General features: G+C 32.7%; 1 protein-coding gene across 1 annotated transcript in view; it reads left to right on the top strand.

Annotated features, from left to right (window-relative positions):
• The window catches only part of LOC140447845 (uncharacterized), a 100,462-nt gene extending 85,329 nt beyond the window's left edge, over positions 1 to 15,133 (top strand). Inside the window, exon 4 of the mRNA XM_072540738.1 lies at positions 9,820 to 15,133. Coding sequence (XP_072396839.1) covers positions 9,820 to 10,964 — 1,145 coding nt within the window. The 3' untranslated portion in view covers positions 10,965 to 15,133. The remainder of the gene's footprint in view (positions 1 to 9,819) is intronic.
• Positions 15,134 to 16,803: the final 1,670 nt, after the last annotated feature.

Genomic DNA, 16,803 nt, shown 5'->3' with positions numbered 1-16,803 from the left:
CAAGTCTATCCCTTGTACCATGTCCAAATCTCGGGAACTTCGTGCTAGTATTCTATATATTGGTTGCGACTGTAAGAGAAAAAATGGACTTCAAGATGATTGCCCCAGAGTTGAGTGCCAAGAAGGTCCATGCTGTGTTAATTTTCCTGAGCCTAGATGCGGACCTATTGCTTTTACTAACGGTTAACATTTAGGAAAATCAGTTTGTGGTATGGAAGATCTAGAAAAATGCCAATGTTATCCAGCCTTCGTAAGATTTCCACCATGCCAACCGTGCGAACCCTGCCCTCATATGACCCATATATATATATATATATATATATATATATATATATATATATATATATATATATATATATATATATATATATATATATATATATATATATATATATATATAGCAAAAAATAATACGACCGTTGATTAAATTTGGAATATATTCAATGGTTGAATAGCAGAGGTTTTATCGGTCAATAATTGGCAAATAAAAGTCGTCAACTACTTTATTGATTTATTCGAATACGTTTCGCTTTTATTTTTAAAAGCATCATCAGTTCACTACAAATAAAAAGATTTTAGAATATAAGTAAACAAACCAACAGGGTTCATACTTAAAAAACAATTTGTAGGGTTTTTTTTTTATAGATGTTATAAAAACTCTACGATAACTTAACATTAAAGATTAAAAACTAAACGAGAGAAACGAAACAAAAAAATACAAGTAAAACTGTAAGAACATTAGTTCATTTAATTTTAACCGATGGCTGCATTTGAATATATATATATATATATATATATATATATATATATATATATATATATATATATATATATATATATATATATATATATATATATATATATATATATATATATACACATATATATATACAGGGTGGTCCTTAAGTAATTGTACAAAAAGAAACAGTAGATTCTACACTTTAAAATATTACGATTTAAGCCAAATTGCTTTAATAAAATGTTGATATTAAGAAAGATACAGGGTGTTAAATTGCAAAATTAAAATATTATTTTTCGCTATAACTTTCATGTTTGTAAACATTTATATATAAAAATTTACAACTGGGTACTTGTAAATATGAGAAATTATAATTTGATGCACACTTTGATGTAACTGATAGAGGGGGCCACTTATGCCACATATGTGGTATACATTTGCACTTAACTTTTTTGCTCTTTAAGTTACGTGTATTTGGAATAAAAAATATTAAAGATACATTATTTTAACAAAAAAAAGGTGTACTTGTTAATAACTTCAAAACTCAACAGTTTTCGAGATAATCGCATTTTAAAAATCAGCTGCATAATTCTGATCTAAGGCAATTACTCCAGGCAACGAAGAGAAAATAGACAAAAACATTAATACTTTTGAATTTTGGTATAAAATACCTTTAACTAAAGTTAATAGTTAACAAAATATTAAATAAAATAAATAGATCAGCAGGATAATTAATAATAGGATTTGACAAAATAACAGAATAATAGGATTTTACATCAAATATTTTACGTTTTATGTTAAATTAAAGTCATAATCAAAACATTTTGTTTACAAACCAAATTAAGAAATATTTGAACTAAATAACATAACTTTTTGTCAAAGTATGTGTTCGATATGTCCACTATTTTCTTTAATTCATTTGTCAATATATTCCATAAAAGATCGTCTCATATTAAATAGCATTATGGGTTCTAAAGAAACTGCTGCAGTATTTATTTCTTCCCATAGTTGGTTGCGAATGTTTATGGGATTCTTATAGACACGTTGTTTTAATGCGCCCCATACACCAAAATCAAGCGGATTAAATTCGGGGCTACGTGGTGGCTATAATGTATAATGGATGAATATATTATTTTGGATACATATCCAAATCTTATGCTATATTATGGAACTACATCTTATTTGTCGTAGAAGTTAAATAATGTATTAAACTGTGATGTATCTCGTTCATTGGTTACTTATATACACACGGAATAACCTACCGATGACATTACTTATTTATATGATTACGTTATAGCTTACGAGTAACTATAATTACATCTCGAACAAATGGACTATTATGATTTACTAAAAAACTAATATTATGCTGAACTAAATTGCCTGTGTATTTACTATATTTATAACAATATCGGTTATTAGGACAACGATGATATTTTTTTAAAAACTCTGATTCTTTCAGGTTAGATTTATAGCAAAAGTATTATGAAACAGGACACATATGTGTATTATCAATACCTGTGCTCTAGTTTCTATTTGTCCTAATAAAAATGGGTAAACAATTTACGTAATGAACAATAAGTATTCGTTTCGGATTTTTTATGAATTAAGTAATTATATCAATATCTCACCACATTGCCAAGGAATATGACTACCGCGACCAATCTAACGTTCCGAAAAGTTGTATTTAAGTATGTTCTAACTGCCTTCTCTCTAGAATGTGGTGGTGTACCATCTTGCATAAACCACATATTTTGGGTTTTTAGCATTTTACAATAGAGAAAAAGTAATACAACGCCATGATAGAAACTTAAGAAGCGATAGCAAAGGGAAATTGTAAACATGATGACGGGCAACGTCTGAATACGGACACGGCACCTAAAGAAGATGAAATATCTTTTCTCCAATAAGACATTTAGCACCCATAACAAAGCATTTTGTGATGTTACATTATCATCTTTTGAGTTGTTTTAATAAAAATAAACTATGAATTATGCTTACCTACAGGTATTCAGTGCTTTACCGCACAAATATCAAACTAAGAATTATTGTGCAGCTGACTTATAAAATGCATTTATCTCGAAAACGGTTGAATTTTCAGGTTACTAACAAGTATACCTTTTCTTTGTAAAAATAATGTATCTTTAATATTTTTTAACACAAATAGAGCTAACTTAAATAGCAAAAAAGTTAAGCGCAAATTCATGCCACACATGTGGCATATGTGGCGCCCTCTATTAGTTACATTAAAGTAAGTATAAAATTATAATTTATCCTACTCAAAAGCATCCAACTGTAAATGTTTGTCCAAAAATATTTACAAACTTAAAAGTTATAGCGAAAAATAAAATTTTAAATTTCCACTTTAACACCCTGTATCTTTCTTAATATCAACATTTTATTAAAGTAAGTTGGTTTAAATCGTAATATTTTAAAGTGCAAGTGCAGAATCTACGGTTTCTGTTTGTACAATTACTTAAGGACCACCCTGTATATATGTCATCAAATTTCCACTTCGATTCAGATGATGACATAACAGACTTGGATTATGTTCCATCAAACGAATCAAGAAGTAGTGATGGTAAGTATTTGTCATTGTTTAGATAATAGCTTTTTATTTGTTGCGCCAGTTATTTTAGTAGATACTTGGGCATACATAAATTGGTAACTTAGTAATATAAATGTGTATAATTTCTGGTAAATTAAGTATTACTTTTTGTGTTCCAGATGATAATGAGGTCAACTTGGAAGTTAATGCTGCAGTTGTTTTGCCCACTGTAGAATCTTCTGTATGTAAAAGGATAAAGATATCGTTGTCAAAAATACAAAAAATTCTTCTTAGCAAGTGCAATAAAAAATGTTACGAGAAGGTTAGTGAGGCAAGTCGGAAAATTCTCTTTGACTCGGTTTGGGCTATGGGTGACTGTAAAAGACAAAATTATTGTATATGTGGCCTAGTACGAAAAATAGCAGTTGCGAATAGACGAAGGCGTAATGGAAGTAGAGGAAAGAACTCCTGTACATGTAAATATTTTTTGAACACTGAGGGCTTCAGTCACATTGTTTGTAAGCAGTATTTTTTGCAAACATTTCAAATTTCTGATGGTAGAATGACAAGAGCCTTGCAGAAAGAAAAGTCTGGTAAAGTAGGGGAAGGTTTAAGAGGGAAGAGTTCAAGTTCCAATAAAACTGATGAAGCGCATGTTGAGTTTGTAACAAATTATATCAATAGTTTTCCTGCTTACCATAGCCATTATACGAGAACTCATAACCCAAACAGAAGATAGTTAGATCCCTGTCTTAATGTTAGAAAGATGTTTGCTTTATACAAAGAAAAATGCCTCGAAGATGGATTGCAACCAGTCAGTGAAAACATGTACAGAAAAATATTACCTGAGCAAAACCTACATTTTCACCATCCTAGAAAGGACACCTGTCAACAGTGTGATAAATTTAAGTTACGCAGAGACGCAGCTGACGAATCTGATAAAACAACCTTGAGGGCCAATCATAAATTACATCTAAGGAAAGCTGAAAAGGCCAGAGCTGCAATGAAAATCGATGTGTATTTGACTCGGGCTGATAATAGTTATCATGTAATTTTGTTGCCTGTAAAAGCTGGCCTTTCCCCAGATTGACAACATCAATTGCCTACTACAAACGAAATTTATATTTCTACAATTTTAGGTATGCATGATTTGCATACTCATAAAGCGTAATTGTATGTATGGGATGAAACTATTATAGATCAGATAATGATTGATCTTTGAAGTGTTTAGTATCTGGTCATTCATTAATGTTGAACGATTCGGACTTTGTAAACATTGCATCTGCCTCGAAAAATCAATTACATTATACTCCATATGACTGGAATGAAACCATCCGTAATGCTAGGAGAAAAAATAAGTTTAACGTTCACATAATGAAACAAGAAGATTTTAAAGGTACAATACAGTTGGAAAAATCTGTACGAAGAAGAAGAAATAAACTAAATACAGACGGAAAGTCAATTAACTTGTTGCAAATTCAATGGATACGTTTCACAAAAAAGTGCCCTCGTACAATGTTTTATAAGGCAACATTAAGTGACGTAGAAGACTTTTCTGAATTGCAATTGCCGAAAACGAAAGGCTTATCAGAACCTTTTTATGAAATTCAACAACACCGTTTGTTTAATTGCCCTAGGCCGGTTACACAAGCAAAGAAAAATTATATGAAAGATTGTAGCACTGCGTACTACAATGATATATGCAAGGCCAGAAAGGCTCGTTGTCGAAGAGAATTGGGCGGGGTTTTTTTAAACATGTAGAAACTATATCGTATCTTAAATCCAAGCACAATTAGATAATATGAAATTATAATTTATTATTGGACGCCACCCCTGGTTTATCCTCGAAGGGGACGAGCAAAGAAAATTATTAAGATTTATCGAAGGTTTACAAGAAAACTATACTTTATTATTTCTTAGTAATGAACAAAAAGAAAACATTAAAAGTTATGTCATCCCAAAAGGATACCAAAATACCATTTTATGTTTACATTATCATAAACAAAAAAGCTTTGTATCGTATTAAATTAAGAATTAATTATAAAGTAAATGAATATATATATTAACCCCAAATTTCGAAATTTGTTTACATTGAAAATAATATAGTTATTTATCAACTAGGAATAATAGAGAAAATAAACCTTTAAATAAAATTAAAACACTTCACTATATTTTCATTCTTTGAGTTCATAATTATTTCTCGTTTTCTTGATAGAAGGTATAATAAAAATTGGTACAACCTGAATCTGCTCTGTTTCTTTTCTTATTTAATCAGTCAACCAAATGAAACCATTGATTCGGCTCCATCCTTTATCAATCCACCACCATCCTAGATAAGATGGGTTAGGTATTCCATAAAAAGATACCGCTACTGGGCCAGGATCTGGAATAGACGCTATTCTTGCGCTTTCTGAATTTGGGCGTGAGTGACAAGTTGATGAATGGGCTCATCTACCGAATATATTTGGGAATTACAGAAGAATCCTTGAGTCGGCTACAGGTACTTGACAGATAGATGGGGTTAGTAGTTTTATTTAAAAAAAAAATAATCGAAATTTATAATGATTTTCTTTTAAATCTTTTGAAACGGTTACAAGATTTATTACCTTATATTCCTCCGATTCACCATGCATTTTATAACACTTTAAAAATGTCAACAGAGAACTTGGGTGACCTGGCATTCGATGATTAGAACGGAGGCACCAGTTTTGAACTTGAATATTGTTTTTCCTTTATAATGGTTTCTCTTATGAGTATATTTTTTAATCTTCTAGCAGTAAAAATTATATTGTATTACTTCACATCTAATAAAGAATTTCAAATTTTATGTATAATTTTTTTCATCTAAATTTTAGTCTGACATCACTTAAATGCAAATCATAAACGGCAAATAATAATTAAATATATTTGTTGTAAAAGTGGCGTAAGTCATTACCATTAGATAAGTTTATTGCAAAAGTGGTGTAAGTCATTTGAGAGGCTAATAAAATCTAGAATTCCCAGATTCTAGTTAGAATCTGGGAAACTTATGTGGAACAACTGTTTAATGATGACCGTCCTAGTGGGTATACACTGAGCAATGATGATACTGGCCCTTCTATTCTAAAATCAGAAGTGGAGAATGCTATAAAGGGTCTTAAAAATAACAAAAGACCAGGCAACGATAACGTATACGGGGAAGTATTGAAAATGTTGTGCGAAACAAACAGTCAATTTCTAGACTCACTCGTCAGACTCTTTAACAATATTTATAACAGCGGGGAGTTTCCTGAAGACTGGCTAGAGTCAACTTTTGTTGCCATACCGAAAAAACCAAAAGCAAAGTCTTGTGATCAACATCGGATGATAAGTCTAATTAATCACATTTCGAAGGCATACACCAAGGATATTTACAACAGAATAAGCAAAAAATGCGAGGATAACATTGGAGATTCGCAGTTTGGGTTTCGGAATTCTCTTGGGACAAGAGAAGCACTTTTTAGTCTACAGGTACTCATCCAGCGCTGCAGAGATATGAACAAAGACGTGTACATATGCTTTATAGACTACACAAAAGCATTCGATAACGTAAAGCACGAAAAGATAATTGAAGTTCTCCATAAGATCGGAGTCGACTACAGAGACATTCGAACAATAGCGAGTCTCTATTGGGGCCAAACAGCTAAAGTGAAAGTAGGATCTACATTGACCAATAAAATTGAGATCAAGAAAGGTGTACGACAGGGCTGTATCTTGTCTCCTATTATCTTTAATATATACTCAGAAGAAGTATTTAAGACAGCGCTGGAGGAAAGCACAGAAGGCATAAAGATAAATGGAGAAATAATTAATAACATAAGGTATGCTGATGACACTGTGATTCTAGCAAGTAGCATGGAGGAACTGAGTTGCCTAATGAGTAAGATACAAAAAACAAGTGCACAATACGGACTCAGACTAAATATCACAAAAACCAAATGGATGTTAGTAAGCAAAACCCAACAACCACCACAGCAACTGATATTAGACAATGAAAGAATTGAACACGTGGATTCGTACATCTACTTGGGAACAACAGTTAACTCAAATTGGGATCAAGCAAAGGAAATACGTATAAGAGTAGAAAAGGCAAGAGCATCGTTCACTAGCATGAAGCAAATTTTCACCTCTAAAAGCCTCACCCTACCTCTCAAAATTCGACTTCTGAAATGTTATGTATTCCCGGTTTTGTTATATGGAATGGAGGCGTGGACAATGACCGCAACAATGATGAAAAAAGTAGAGGCCTTCGAAATGTGGGCTTACCGACGTATATTACGTATATCCTGGACTGAGCACGTGACCAACGAAGAGGTACTACGCCGGATAGGTAAAGAGAGAGAGGTAGGAATAAGTATAAAGAAAAGAAAGTTGGAATACTTGGGTCACGTTATGAGACATAATAAATATAGAGTACTACAACTGATCATTCAAGGGAAAATAGACAGCAGAAGGGGTCCAGGGAGGAGAAGACACTCGTGGCTCTAAAACTTGCGGCAATGGTTCGGATTGTCATCTGCTGAACTATTCAGATCTGCCGTAAACAAAGTCAGAATTGCCATGTTGATTGCCAACGTTCGGAACGGACAAGGCACATGAAGAAGAATAAAATCTACATTATGGAGATTATTATGTAAAAATACATACATGATACATAAATTCTCACATACACACTTACTTACTAACTTTATAAATATTGGTGTTATTGCAATAAAAATTACTTCTGTTCACGATATTTTACTTTTAATTTTACATATATGTATACTTCATCTAATTTACATTCCGTTGCACGTCATCGGCGTCATAGCCTGTGACGTCTCATTATACCAACACGAAACATTTAGGCGGTAAGTGTGATCTTTTTTAGAATCACTTTGCGGAGTACACTGGCATTACAGTCACTAGACATATTTTATTATATACTCGTAGAAATAATATTTAAAGATTTCTATTAATGTTAACTTAAAGAAATACACAATAATATGTTTCATTTAATTTGTATAAATGTATTATAAAGCGTTTTTATGAAGAACATTTGTTCGGAACACACAGTAACTGTAATCGAACGAAGGTGAAATTTTGGCATAAATTGGTAACACTTATTTGACAGTTGCGGTGTTGACACTTTAGTTGTGTTTTTATTATTTACTATTAATTAAACTATGTTGTTTTTTAAACAAGCGGCTCAAATTGTTTTTAACAAGATTATTTTTTAACTCTTGTTTTGTTTCTATTTATTTACATTAAATATTAATTTATTTTGTTGTATAATCCACTTTTGCAATAATTATGTGACTTATTTGATTTGAAATGGATTCAGGAATTTTTTATACTTTGGCAACTATGTCAACTTCGATCTCTGACGTAGATAATGACGTGCAACGGTATGTAAATTAGATGGACTGTATGTGGATATACACTGTATACACTATATACACTGGCCAGCGTAGTCAAAAAATAAAACTTATTTTACTTTTGAGTCGATTTTTTTGCTTGCGAGTGTAGTTTTCTACTGAAATAGTACCTAATATCAATAAAAAAAATCAACTTGCTAAAAAGTTATATATTTTAAATGTGCTGTAATTGGATGTAACGGTAAAAGTCTTATAAATAAAGACCTTACATTCCATTGTTTACTTATTCCAGAAAAAGGTTCGGAGGTTTTTACTTATTATTTTTATAATACGAAGACAGTTTATCAATTAAAAGGCTGGAAAACTGTAATAAAATTAAAACCTATTTATCCTAACACAAGTGCTTATTTGTTTATTGAGTAATAACATATTAAAAAAATCCATTTTTCAAATTATAAACACAAAGTTAAAAGTTAGGTTAGGTTTAATTATAATATTAATAATAAACATAGACATATAATACAAATAGACTGATTGCCGCAATACAACCGCGTTCCCCCAGTGTGACAGAAAACTGAAGCAAATCAGTCCCGACGCCTCCTTATCATTTGTCAGGTTTATCGACCCCGTGGCCTAAGTGAGCAACGGTAAGGTCACGTTGTCGATAAACCCGGCCCATTAGAAAGAGATGCAGTGACTACTTTGAATTAGTTTTCTTTGTCGCACTGGGGGAACGGGCTAGTTTGTAACGATCAGTGACTTAGCAACCACTTATTTAACCAGAATCGACTGCTTTATAAGCCTTACATGCACCAAATGGGAAATTGAAAAAAAAATTATAATGATAGTGTAGGGCTCTCTGGCTTGGCAAGCCAATATCATAGCCTCTGAGCCACTGTCGTCACTAAATATAATTATAATATAGAAACCTTTTACTTGTGCACTTTCTATAATTTAGTAAAATATTTTTCAATTGTTAAATATGCCTCAGATAGTTTTAAACAAGTTATGCTTTAATAGTACAGAGGAATGTGCCTTCGCGGGTAAAATTATTTTTCAAAATTTCATTTCAATTGATATTTTAGAAATCATAAAATGTATGTTATGCTAATCAACACGAGTTTATCCTCTTCTATTGTATTCAATATTTTTCTTTATTTTAGGCTCTCTCAGAGAGGAGAACACATTGGAAATTATGGAAACAATATCTCTACATACATGTAGCAAAGAATGTGTGATTCAATCAGGCGAAGAAAAAAAATGTGAAATTTGTACTAAGCAGCTTGGCCATAAAAGTTATTTAAACAAACGGTTTTCTCTGAATGATCATTTGAGATGTCATTTGAAAACCCATACCGGAGAAAAGTCTTACAAGTGTGAAATTTGTTTTAAGCAATTTAGTAAAGCAGGTAATTTGAAAAAACACTTAAGAATACACACTGGAGAAAAGCCTTACAAGTGTGAAATTTGTTTTAAGCAATTTAGTGTATTAAGCACTTTAAAAATACACTTAAGAATCCACACTGGAGAAAAGCCTTACAAGTGTGAAATTTGTTTTAAGCAATTTAGTGTATTAAGCAGTTTAAAAATGCACTTAAGAATACACACTGGAGAAAAGCCTTACCAGTGTGAAATTTGTTTTAAGCAATTTAGTGAAGCGAGGAATTTGAAAAAACACTTAAGATTACACACTGGGGAAAAGCCTTACAAGTGTGAAATTTGTTTTAAGCGATTTACTGAAGCAAGCGGTTTGAAAAAACACTTAAGAATACACACCGGAGAAAGGCCTTACAAGTGTGAGTGTGAAATTTGTTTTAAGCAATTTAGTGAAGCGAGGAATTTGAAAAAACACTTAAGATTACACACTGGGGAAAAGCCTTACAAGTGTGAAATTTGTTTTAAGCGATTTACTGAAGCAAGCGGTTTGAAAAAACACTTAAGAATACACACTGGAGAAAGGCCTTACAAGTGTGAGATTTGTTTTAAGCAATTTAGTGTATTAAGCAATTTAAAAATGCACTTAAGAATACACACTGGAGAAAAGCCTTACCAGTGTGAAATTTGTTTTAAGCAATTTAGTGAAGCAGGTAGTTTGAAAAAACACTTAAGATTACACACTGGAGAAAAGCCGTACACGTGTGAATTTTGTTTTAAGCAATTTAGTAAAGCAAGTAATTTGAAAAAACACTTAACATTACACACTAGGGAAAAGCTTTACAAATGTGAAATTTGTTTTAAGCAATTTAGTAAAGCAGGCGATTTGAAAAAACACTTAAGATTACACACGAGAAAAGCCTTACAGGTCTGAAATTTGTTTTAAACAATTTAATCAAGTAGGACATTTAAAAAGGCACTTAAGAATACACACTGAAGAAAAGCCTTTTACTTGTGAAATTTGTTTTAAACAATTTAGTGATGTATTACATTTGAAAAGGCACTTAATAATGCATACTGAAAGCAATAAAACAAATTACTTACAAATGTCAAGTTTAGGTTAATTGGTTTTCTCAAGTAGTTAATTTGAAACAGCTTTTAAAATTTTATACTGGAGAAAAGCTGTACAACTGTGGAATTTGTTTTAAGGAATTTAATCAAGCAGTTGATGTTAAGCGTCATATGAGATCACACACTGGAGAGAAACCTTAAAAATGGGGAATTTATTTTAAGTACTTTTCTTGGAGATATAATTTATAAAACCTTACATATTTGCACTTGATAAAGTTTAAATATGTTGGATGTATTTACTAATATTTGGAATACTTAAACACGTTTTGATCTTTAACCCTCTACCGGTTAAGAGTGCCTCGAGGCATGCATGACAAAAGTCAATGGTTTTTACACGCAATAATATTTATTCTCAAAACTGCTAACAGTGCCTACAGACAGTACCTTCATTGTTATCTTTGTTCATAAGCAAGATCATTTTACCGTTTCGTTTCGTTTGCCGGAACAGTTTAGTGAGAAGTTTCTTAGTGTTAAGATCGAAAATTATTTCTTGCTACAGTCCAATTTTCAAAAAAAAATTATATAGTTTTTCGTATTGGATCTCGTCGTGATTTATATTGTTCAAAAGGTAATTCATTCTTTTAATATATGATATAAGTGGAAGTGAAAAATAAAATTATGAAGTTGTGTAAAAACAGAAAAAGGAAAGCGTGCATCAGAGCACTTATGACAGTTTAGATGGAGATTAGTGTCCTCTTTCTATTGTGTTCAGCTGCCTAATTGTGTCATTGTTTACAGTTCTATTGTGGCAGAAAATGGATTTTCGAAGCCAAAATAAAGTAAAGATCAACGAACTGAGCGAGCATTTATAGAATCGGTCGATTCAGATGTGGAAACTGATTTCAGTAGCGAAGATGATGTGAACGATTCAGATTTTGTGCTTTATGAAATATCCCCCGAGGATGAACAGTATATTTCACAGGTGGTTCGGCAAATAGATGAAGACGAATCTGCTTTCGTCAATCAAGCGGCCGACTTTTCATTGAACTTGACTGCAGTCGACGAATCACTTCCATATCAGCTTCGTCAACATTACTTCCTGAACAGAATGTTTCGCACGAAAAGGTTGTTACGGCAGAAGAAAAAGATCAATACGACGTGCCATCAACTTCAATACCGAGTTTCAAGAAACTGAAACGACCTCGTTCTCCATTTCACTGGTGCAGGTATGAATTGTTTTGACATAAGAGTATTGATGAGTTTCCTAAACTGGTATTATAACTTTTTCGCAGGTATTGAATCAATAGCTAAACATTCGGCTGAGTTTTCCAAAATCGTATGGCGAAAACAATCAATGCGTTTGCATGTCAATCAAGTAGCCTTCCGAGTTGACTCAAGCGTACCGTCGTCCATAAAAGAGCTCGAGACACCGATGGAACTATTTCGGTATTTTTTCACTAAGGAATTGGTTGACTTAATTGCATTTGAAAAAATCGAGCAGCTCGCCAAGCCATTATCAACACAAAATTCACTACTACCAGTGAAGATATTTTTAGATATATTGTCATTCTCATTTACACGAGTGTTTACCGTTATCCCAATTTCGAAAGCTATTAGGGCCAAAACGCGTTTCAAGCAATAGCAAAGACAATGCCCAAAGAAAAATTCATCAAACAACATTTATCCTTTCGTGATGAAAGCACTCGAGTCAAGAAAGGCGAACCCGGCTACGATGCGTTGTTCCGCATTCGAACATTGGTTGACATTCTAAACACTCGATTCGATTCCGTTCCGAAGACTGCTCGATTGTGCATCGACGAACAGATGTGCAGCACCAAAACAAAACATCATTTACGCCAATACAAGTCAAATAAACCACACAAGTGGGGTATCAAGCTATTTGTTTTATCTGATACAAGTGGATTCGCTTATCGGTTTAAGGTTTATAACGGTGCTGGCGACAATGTGATCCTACCGGGCCAGCCTGATCTTGGAGCCACATCGAACGTTGTTGTGCGATTGTCACAAACAATTCCAGACTTCGTTCATCACATCCTATATTTCGATCATTTTTATACATCGTTGCCTTTGTTGGTATTATTGCGAGCTCAAGGCATATATAGTTTGGGCACTATACGAGTTTCTTGTATTCCAAATTGCAAGCTTCCGGTCGATCAAGTTATAAAAGATGAGCTACGCGGCTATTCATGTGAATTTGTAGGCTCTGCATTTGGTGTGGACATCAATACTGTCTTATGGAAAGATAACAAGTCAGTGCGATTGGCATCAACGTACGTTGGTATTGAACCATTCGCCAGATCCAACCAAACATCCAGCGAAAGCAGCTGGCTACGACCGAAAGGCGAAAGCATATTTGAAAGTTGATTGTCCCCAAATGATAAGAGAATATAATAGTCACATGGGCGGCGTGGATTTGATCGACGGACTTGTGGGCTGGTATCATATTAGAGCAAAATCACACGATGCAATCACCCGATTGTTTTACCATTTCATTGACATGGCCGTAATTAATGCATACATACTGCATAAACGGATCCACGCGGAAAAGGTCAACGACTCAAGTAATGTATCGGCCAAAGAACGGGTATTGCAATTACCACAATTTCGTGAAGCAGTTGCCGCTTCTCTGGTAGCCTACCAAGAAAAATGGCCCGTTGGTCGTCCAAAACCATCAACATCGCGACCATCAACTTCCGTAGCTCCATAGCCAGGCAGCTCGAGCGTTGGTCAAAAGTCGAAACATCCACTTCCTGAAGTGCGTTACGACGGTCAAGACCATTTCCCAATCTGGTTCGGCAAAGAAGATGGAAAGAGATGGTGCAAATTGTGCAAGAAGTCACAAACGCAGTGTGTTTGCTCAAAATGCGCCAAAAACTGTTTTTTCGATTATCACACTAAAAAATATTTCATTTATCTTTTGTCGTTTATCTTCATCCATTTATTATATTATTCTTTTATCCCTTAATAAACAACACTTTTATTGATAATTCTACCTTACTCTTGTCTTGTATATGTGCTCTTATATTCGGCCTAAACTGTCATGCGTGCCCCGAGGTACTGTTTTACCTTTTGTCTACCTGACATCTGAAAACGAGCTAGCCACCTCTGGATTATTTTTTGTGATTTTTACAGGCTAATAATACTAGAAAAAAATAGCCATTCATTTTTACGTTGAGAGTTTTCACTGTTAGGGGGTTGAGCTGGAAGGGAATAGTAGAGTTGAAGAAATATATTTTTATATGATATACAGGATACACTTTTGCAATGAAAGCAATGAATAAATTGACCCAACAACGCGTGTGACGTGTTCTGAGGATACCTGAGTAAATAATAAATTTTTGCACTGGAATTAGGACTAAACGTTTTAGGTCACTATCAAAGATTTTTAGCAGATATTACAGCACTAAAGATTTTTAGCAGACAATATTAGATCAGTTTTGAAAAATATCTTACACACTTGTTTAATATAATTATTATGTGAAATTGATCAAAATAATTCTAATCAGTTCATTGATCTTAAACAAATATATAGTCTTAAAAGAAATCTAGTAATTACACAAAACATACCAAGGTTTTTTTATAAGGTGTGGTAAATTTTTAATTGTGACAGCAGTTAAGGATTGAATTTAAAGACATTTTATCATAAATCACAATATTTGAAAACTGCTATTGTAAACCAACACCGGAATTAATTTTTCACTGATAAAATTAGTACCTCAAATAGTGCACTCATAAACCACCAGGTGATTAAAAAAATTGATCAATGGCACCTATATTGCCGTTAAGAATTGGACGAGTACATTAAACATGAAACACTGACAATTACTGGTATAAAATTTCTCAAATTCATAATATGTCTTGTGTGTATATATTCAAAGAATTAGAAAATTTTGTATTAAATTTGTTAATAAAACATTCACTTTTATTGGCATTAATGCCATAATTTTGATGTTACTCCAAACGTGATGGATTCAATAATATCATACAAACATGTTGACCATGAAATTATAGAGAGTCATTTTGAAAATGAATAAATTTTTTCATATTTCTTTTCTATCTTTATCCATTTTTTAATTTTATAAACAAATTTTAATACTATATTTTACATTTTTTAAAGAAGTTAAGGTTTATTTGTTATTTTTGTATTGTTACTTTTTATATGAAAATAAATCATTCGTTTCTATATAGTTCCTTATTTTTATTTAAAATTTTGAAATGAAAACTTTATTTCCTATAAACCAACGATAATTCTGACAGTATTATCCATAATTCTATGAGTGACTGATGGCAGAGCACTTACAGGTGAACCAGAATTCGAATCATAGATATAATATACTATTCATAGACGTATACATTAACATCTTCTTCTTCCTACTTTATAAATAGGCTTAATGCCTGTTTTACTTCGGTTTTTAGCCTCAATTGACGTCCGACCATCTTTTCCTCGGTCGTCCCAATGATCTTCCATTTGGCGATTTGTCTCTTGCTATTCGTATGCTATTACTGATGCATGGAAGAAGACAGATGGGGCGATACTTTTCCCTAGCTTTGGGAAGCAGTATTAACCTCGATGTCCTCCAAGGCTCAGGAGAAGTTTGTGCTTCCAGCAGTGCATTCATGTGTTCCAGAAGCCACGCAGGTTCCACCCGCCGTAGACCCTTCACCGCTTCAGGTGAAGTAACTAATAAAATAATTTTAAGTAAGTAAAATACGAATAACCTGGAATGTGTACCTCGACTGGTAGTTTATTAATAATAGAATTCAACAATCCGTGACCTCTTCGTATAACTGTTAGACGTCTACTAATCCTTTTTCGTCCCATTATACTACCTTTTATATATAATCTGATACCCTATACAGTGATGAGTGCCTTAAGAACCGGCAAAATAACGCAAAAGATAGAAAACATAATGCGTTGTGAAATAAAAAGAGATAAAAGTAGTAGAGGTGGGAAATTATCGATAGAAACCTCTAATTTACATTACATTAGGACTATCTATAGTTTCCCACTTTTAGACGTTAGCTTACGAATGTTATGAGCTAGTTGACTTCAGTCATAATATTACAAGTATGACGTCGAACATTAACATTTTTTAAATTTCGCATAAAGTAAAAACTGATTGAAGGCAATAAAGCAAATGTAAATAAACAGTTTAATTAGTAGTAATTTGATAATTAATTCTGTGTTGACGAATACAGAATAACAAGCTATGATAATTCTGTATTGAGAAGAGTGTATGCGACGTCTCAAATCATAGTTTATTATTGATCAATACTTTAATTTAATGTAATGTAAAGTAAATTATAGGTTTATATCGATAATTTCTCACCTCTACTACTTTCATCTCTTTTTATTTCACAACGTATTATGTTTTCTATCTTTTGCGTTATTTTGCCGGTTCTTAAGGCACTCATGCCTGTATATACTCACATCATTCCCAAATACAATGAAGATAGAAAAACAACAACTGTATCTCCCTATTACAAACCATGATATAATTGCATAAGATATTAAAATAAAAAAAACACGGGTATTTATTTGGTGGTGATTCAAAACGGTTTCTTATTATTGGACCGACTGGATGTGGTAAGACTAATACATTATTATCGTTGATTGAACATCCTAATGGCTTAAGATTTCAAAACATTTATGTTTATTCTAAATCACTTCACCAACCAAA

The sequence above is a fragment of the Diabrotica undecimpunctata genome, chromosome 8 (assembly GCF_040954645.1).
Source record: "Diabrotica undecimpunctata isolate CICGRU chromosome 8, icDiaUnde3, whole genome shotgun sequence".
NCBI classification, from domain to species: domain Eukaryota; kingdom Metazoa; phylum Arthropoda; class Insecta; order Coleoptera; family Chrysomelidae; genus Diabrotica; species Diabrotica undecimpunctata.
This window is presented reverse-complemented; position numbering and strand designations above follow the sequence as displayed.